This window comes from Lontra canadensis, unplaced genomic scaffold (assembly GCF_010015895.1).
Source record: "Lontra canadensis isolate GAN:19392208 unplaced genomic scaffold, GSC_riverotter_1.0 scaffold37, whole genome shotgun sequence".
NCBI classification, from domain to species: Eukaryota; Metazoa; Chordata; class Mammalia; order Carnivora; family Mustelidae; genus Lontra; species Lontra canadensis.
This window is the reverse complement of record NW_022631031.1, coordinates 14345116-14352072: the sequence shown is the minus strand read 5'-3', so window position 1 is coordinate 14352072 and position 6957 is coordinate 14345116. Positions and strand designations below refer to the sequence as shown.

The 6957-nt window shown below is 37.6% G+C and overlaps 1 protein-coding gene across 1 annotated transcript; it reads left to right on the top strand.

Annotated features, from left to right (window-relative positions):
• The first annotated feature begins 670 nt into the window (after window positions 1–670).
• LOC116874492 (S-methyl-5'-thioadenosine phosphorylase) lies at window positions 671–1812 on the top strand. The gene has a single exon (XM_032869169.1). The coding sequence runs from the start codon at window positions 735–737 to the stop codon at window positions 1584–1586; it is 852 nt and encodes a 283-aa protein (XP_032725060.1). The 5' UTR covers window positions 671–734; the 3' UTR covers window positions 1587–1812.
• The last annotated feature ends 5145 nt before the right edge of the window (window positions 1813–6957 follow it).

Sequence of the window (6957 nt, the reverse complement as noted above, 5' to 3'; positions counted from 1 at the left end):
TTATTTCTTCTAGAGGAAGAACCTGGAAAGTTCACCGATTTTCTACTCTACCTTTCTGTAGTCCTTACCTTGTTCCAAGCCCTGCTTGAGTTACATCTCTTGATGTTGTTCAGACTGTGTGGTGCCTCATAATCTACCAATCCTGTGAATTCCTGTCCTTGAATTCAGTATACTTTCACATATTTCTCTGAAGACAGTTTTGCCAGCTGACAGTCTGAGTTAACTGAGTTCCATACATAAATTTATGCAGGAAGGAGAAAAAGAAAATACTCAGGAAAGAAAACAATTATTTGAACACAGTGAAATAGTTCTAATCCAAAATATGTCAAGCTGTAGTGATTTTTTTAAAAAAAGATCTTCAATTTGCAAAATACTTTAACATTCTCTGCCAAAAACTCCAGGTATGCATCAATGTCTTTCGTCATTTTATGGCTTTGAGTGATGTTTTGTGCTCTGTAAATTTGATACGTTGTCTAGGTTATTTACTGTATATCAAGATAAATTCCCAAGCCATATCCGTACACTGATATGAGTGCATCAAATGTCCCTCCTAGGTTTTCTATGCCTATTCCATCCATCAGGCAAGCCTGTATTGAGCATTTTTAAGTGTTAGCCATACCAGATACTCTTCAAACTTTACCAAGATTAAAAATAAACTGGGGAGGCTGCCGCTCCGACCTCATCCGCTGCTGGGCCCCACGAATCCGCCACCGCAGCCGCCACCCCACGCAGACATGGCCTCGGGTGCCACCCCCACGGCAGTGAAGATTGGAATAATTGGTGGAACAGGCCTGGATGATCCGGAAATCTTAGAAGGAAGAACTGAAAAATACGTGGATACTCCCTTTGGCAAGCCTTCTGATGCCTTAATTTTGGGGAAGATCAAGAATGTTGATTGCGTCCTCCTTGCAAGGCATGGGAGACAGCATACCATTATGCCTTCAAAAGTCAACTACCAGGCAAACATCTGGGCTCTGAAGGAGGAGGGCTGTACACACATCGTAGTGACCACGGCCTGTGGCTCCTTGAGGGAAGAGATTCAGCCCGGTGATATCGTCATTATTGATCAGTTCATCGACAGGACCACTAAAAGGCCTCAGACCTTCTATGATGGAAGTCATTCCTGTACCAGAGGAGTGTGCCATATTCCCATGGCTGAGCCGTTCTGCCCTAAAACGAGAGAGGTCCTCATAGAGACTGCTAAAAAGTTAGGACTCCGATGCCACTCAAAAGGAACAATGGTCACAATCGAGGGACCTCGTTTTAGCTCCCGGGCAGAAAGCTTCATGTTCCGCACCTGGGGGGCAGATGTTATCAACATGACCACAGTTCCAGAGGTGGTTCTCGCTAAGGAGGCTGGGATTTGCTATGCAAGTATCGCCATGGCGACAGATTATGACTGCTGGAAGGAGCACGAGGAAGCGGTTTCGGTGGACCGGGTCCTAAAGACCCTGAAAGAAAATGCCAATAAAGCCAAAAGTCTGCTCCTCACTACCATACCTCAGATAGGGTCCATGGAATGGTCAGAAACCCTCCATAACCTGAAGAATATGGCCCAGTTTTCTGTTTTATTACCAAGACATTAAACCAACATGGCTGCCTAGGTGACAGGAAGACTTCCTAATTCTAGTCATTTGAGAAATTTCGGCTTAACTTGGAAAAAACATGGAAAAGGCATGCAGCCCTCATGCCCTTGCCTGCTAAGGAAGAACATGATAAGAAGACATGCATGTATCAGAGAAGCCTTCTCGAAGGCTTAGACTGCTTCAGAAATGACCGGTAAATGTGGAAAAATTCTGACACTTCAGAAAATAGATAAGACCCCACCTACCCTTCCCCCAGTAAATTTGTAAGAATAAGGTTGGGAGGTAATATCCAGTTCCTATGTTACCAAGGAAATACGAGGAAGAAATGGGAATTCTTGGGCTATTTATTGGTGTTACTATAAATTTGTAGTCTTTTTGGAGGGCAGTTTGCTAAAATGTATCGAAAGGCTTAAAAATACTTAGACCCTTTGTGGTGGTTACTCTAGGAATTTATCTTTAAAAAATTATCAGAGATACAAAGAATTATGTATAGGGAAGGACGTCTAATGTACCATTAGTTAGAATCGTAAATATTCAGAACAATCTGAATATCCAACAGTTGGAAGTAAATTACAGCATAGCTCTAATTGTGTTGTGAAGCAGCCAACTGAAGATCATGTTTCACATAATATTTAATGTCCTGAAGAAATGGTTGCTCTATAATACGAAATGAAAAAAGGATATGTGCACACATTTTGCATTGCTAATTTCGCTTTAAAGTTCTATATTAATGCAGAAAAATACCAGAAATGGGTATATAATCTTTTGTTACTGTATTTGGGGTTGGGACACTGAATCATTTTAATTTTCTTTATATTTTTCTGTGTCTTCACATTTTTCTACAATGAATATAACCAAATAATAAAGTTGTCTTAAAAATAAAAAAAAAAAAATAAACTGGGGATACATTATACCACAGATTTTGTGGTATGTATTGGGGTCTGAATTTCTACATCTTTAACAGGCTCACAAGTGTGCTTTCTGGAGGACCGCACTTTGAATAAAATCTCTTTTGTACTAAAGTACTCTGTATTAACTCAATATAATGGGGGCACTGGGTACATGATGAGCAAATATAAAGCCATTTTAACATAGTGGTATACATATTTCATTGAGAACAGAAAGGATAGAGGGATACATTTTGTGAAGAGTAGAAGTTCAGAAGTTTTCACAGGAGACTTAAACAGGGTCTAGGAAGATGTGAAGGATAGTAGCAAGCATGGAAGATATTCTTGACAGAAGGAATAGGTGTAGGAATTCATGGAACTCCATAGAATCATGTGGCTGGAAGTGAGGATACACACTGAACAGACTGGAAAGGGAGGAAATGTAATTTAGTTCTTATGGTACAGATAGGCAAACAAATATTTTGTAGGATAGTAGATGGGGAATAAGAATTAAGATACACAATGCTCACACACAAGCATACATACACAAAAGGTCCTCGTCAAAATGGCCACTTTACTTGCTCAAAAATCAATTTTATTTTCAGAAGAAGCAGTCAGTTTTAACAGGGAATTTTTGTCCTTAAGCCAGGTTTTAACTTTATAACTTGGAGTCTGAGGGAAATATAAATAGCACTCTAAGGAGCTTTCATGAGTATCACTTTAAAATCTGCACCAGCTCTTCTAGATTATTATAGGCAGGCCACTTCAAATCTGTCACATTTTTCTGCCTCATGAAAATTTGAATCTTGTGTGAATGGGTCCCCATATTTCCAGATAAGATCTACCTTTCTAATATGGCATGAATTGCTCTTTGCAATTTGTTTCCAACCTACTTTTCTAGCATAGCTCTGTATCTCCCTCAGTGTTCTTACCATAAAACTAGAGTATCCTTCATTCATTGAACAATAAACACATGGAATTCCTACTACTTTGTGCCAGAATCTGCACTTCATTCTGGGGATATAGTTTTGACAAAGTAGCCTATGACCTGACTTAAAGAAACTTGCATTTGGGGATGACTGACATTTGCAATAAATGCAATAAATTGTGAAACGCATTACCAAAAAGAAGTTAAATTACAGGGATTGTAATTACACTGTGAATAGAGGTTCTTGTAAAAGTGGTGTTTCAGCTGAGACCTGAAGAAATAAAAGATATTAACCAGAAGATGTGTGGTGGGAATTGGGGAGGGATAGAGAGAACAGCATATACAAAGTGAAACATCATAGACTAGTAAGAAAGTAGAGTCATCAAATAATCATTCGAAATTTGGCATGGTTGATCTTAGAGCATGAAGGGGGGAAATGGTGAGAAATGAGAGCTAGGCAGGGGCCAGTTGCAGAAAGCTGTAAGTGCTGTGTTAATGAACACTAAATGTAATGGAAAAACCACTCAAGGGCTTTAAGCAGGGAATGACATGAACAAGTTTAGATTCTATTATTATTTTACTGGCTGCAGGACGGAGGAAGACTTAAAAGGTATGAAACTAGAGTGGGAAAGCCAGCTCTTAAAACTGCTCAGGTGAAATGCGATGGTGCTTTTGGTGAGAATGGGGCAAGTGGAAATGGAGAGAAGTAAATAATTTCACATTTGAGTATTTCCTGAGGGTAATGGGGATTCAAGAAACGAAGTCAGTGATGACACCAAGATTTCAGGCTTGGCAAGATGTTATTTATTAAGAGGGGTAACACCAGAGAAGCACAGTCCTTGACAGAGAAAGAAGAATTCCCATTTGGACAGGTGCTTGAAGGAATTTGAAATATCCAAATAAAAATACAGCATAAGGAATATATGTTTGGAGTTTAGTGGGGGAGACCTGGTTTTGAAGTTATAAATCTGGGAGTCATCACTATATGGAAAGAAATGAAAGCCATGGAAATTGAGGAGACTGCTTTGGGAGAGTATGTGGGGTGAGAAGACTGAAGAACTTAGAATGGACTTCTGAAGACCATCAACATTAGGACATGAATGAAGAGGTAGGGTAAAGCAGGCAGTAATAGGAGAATGAGCCACCAGTGGTTAAGAGGAAAGTTTGAAGAGAGTGATGCGTTGAAAGACAGAAGCGAGTATTTTAGGAAGGGAAAAGCATTTCTAGGACACAGCAAGTCTGAGTGGCCCTGGGGCACATCTGAAAAGGATCTGCTCTTGAGGGTTCTATCTATAATGGTTGACCTTGATCAGTTAAAAGATTTTCTGCCTTCCACCGCATGCTTTATTCTGTTCCTTGACAGAATTCCATTTATTTTCCAAAGTTCTGTTAAAGAAGAATGGTCATAAAAATCATCTTTGCATTGGAGATACATTCTCATTTTGATATACATCTGTAATTTTATATACCGTATGTGTTCTTTTTAACAGGTTACCTTTCTACTTGGGCATAGATCTCTAATATAATCTGGAACATTCCCAGAGGACAGCAACTTTACCATGAATGAAGATGTTTGCTGACATTAATCAGAGTTGCACAACTAGTCACATATAGTTTTCATTAGTTTTTGCAGAATTTTTACGACAGCCATGGTGATATAGTCCCTAGGGTTCTGAGAAGGCAGCAATTATATTTCTGTGAATGGTTTTATCTACAATATTTAGCTCACTGATATGTAAAAAACAGCCATTAAAAAGTTATTGCATGTTTTCTTTCATATTTTTTTCCTCTTTGAAATTGAAAAAAAATTTAATTATGTTTCTATTGGAAGTATCAATATTTTTTATGAATTCTAAGTTGTGTTGTGGCATAGTTATTTTTTTAGCACTTTAAATAAACAAATTTTCACCAGGATTCCCTCCGTGAGATTAAAGAGCAGATCCTGGCATTTATATGTGTTGTACTAGCGTGCAGGGGTGGGGGATGACGTTGGGAAGTATCACATACTGCTATTCCCTCCTTCCAGTAACACTTTCAGTTGGCACCACTGGAGCACTTATGTGGACTTTCTTTGCCTCAAGTCCCACCATGGTTTCTGATGTTGCAGATGGTTTTCTTAATGTCACTAGCTTATTTGCATTTGATCATTTATATACCATCTTACTCTTGCTTCTTTAATCCACAGTTTGAAAACCAATGATGTTTTAAGTGATTATTCTCTTTTGAACATGGACCTTCTCACAGTGGGGCCCTGGAGGTAGGCAATGATTCTCTTCCTGTCCCCACTTCTAGCTTCTGAAGGACTCCAAGAAAAAAGATTAATCAGTTTTTCGGAAGTTATAATCTACCCCCCAACAAGCATGCACTTGCTATTCATGTTCTTATAAGGACTTAGGTACAAAAATGCCAGCTAAGGACTCCTTGCTTTGTACTATATCCAAGGAAAGAGATCTGACAATACCCCAGGCAAAGCACTCTATAAACACCCTCCTTTTTAAAAAAGAATAAACTGTGCAAAAGCTCTGGAGTTCTCAGGCAATGTGATTGCCCGCCCTGCTTGTTTAAGGTCATTCAAATCCTGGACTTTGCCAAAAGACTTACAGCAGAGCCATCCTGTTCTTGGAGTGAGTTGTAATTTTGCTTAGGTCACAGATTTTTTACTGGCCAACAGCATTAAAATGGGTCCTTTTTATTGGTGTTAAGTATAAACGAGATGCAAAGAGTGTGTGTGGTAATTTTAAAGTTGTGTTTATAATGAAGATAGTCTGTTTAAAGAATTACTAATATATTTATACTTATGAATTATAAAAATAAAAACACTTCCTATTATCCTGTCAGATGGAAGAAGGATGTTATACTCTAAATGCCATTTCTTTGGAGATTTCATTTTCTTTATTGAGTCCTACAAAGTCTTCCCATTTATCCTGGATGCATTTGCAGCTATATTCATATAGCCAAAAAGACATGAGGAGTTGTGTAATTATTGGTGAGTTCAAGCTGTCAGAACGACCTGGTAGGGCAATAAAAGCAAAACCATTTTCAAGTCATCATTGGCTGATTAATTACTTTGAACTGAAATGTCCAGTAACTCTTCCATTTGTTTTGGTTAAAAATAAAAGATGATTTTTATCTTGTTATAATAACTATTTTCTCTGATGAAGCACAGATTTTAGCATTTTTGCTTCTTAAATACCACTTCTATAATGACTGCTTATGAAAACATAAGAGAACAGATTATGGCTCAATTTTCAACTACAATAATAAAAGTTAGGAAACATTGCATGTTCTGCTCTATAATCCAAGCCAATATAATACATTTGTTCATAAATAATTATGTATTAGGGTATATGAGCCTATTCACCATCTTCAGACTATCATAGAAAAATTAGGTAACTTTAGGTCAGATCTATCTGAAATATATATTATATATATAACATATATATAATACATAATATATTTTAATATATATAAGTATAATATATATAAAGTATATATTTTAATATATATCTGAAGTATATATTTTACACTAAAATTACATCAATAATGTTTAGAGGGT

Excerpts from the sequence above, each read along its gene's own strand:
- LOC116874492 (XM_032869169.1), top strand. The coding sequence starts at position 735 with ATGGCCTCGGGTGCCACCCCCACGGCAGTGAAGATTGGAATAATTGGT.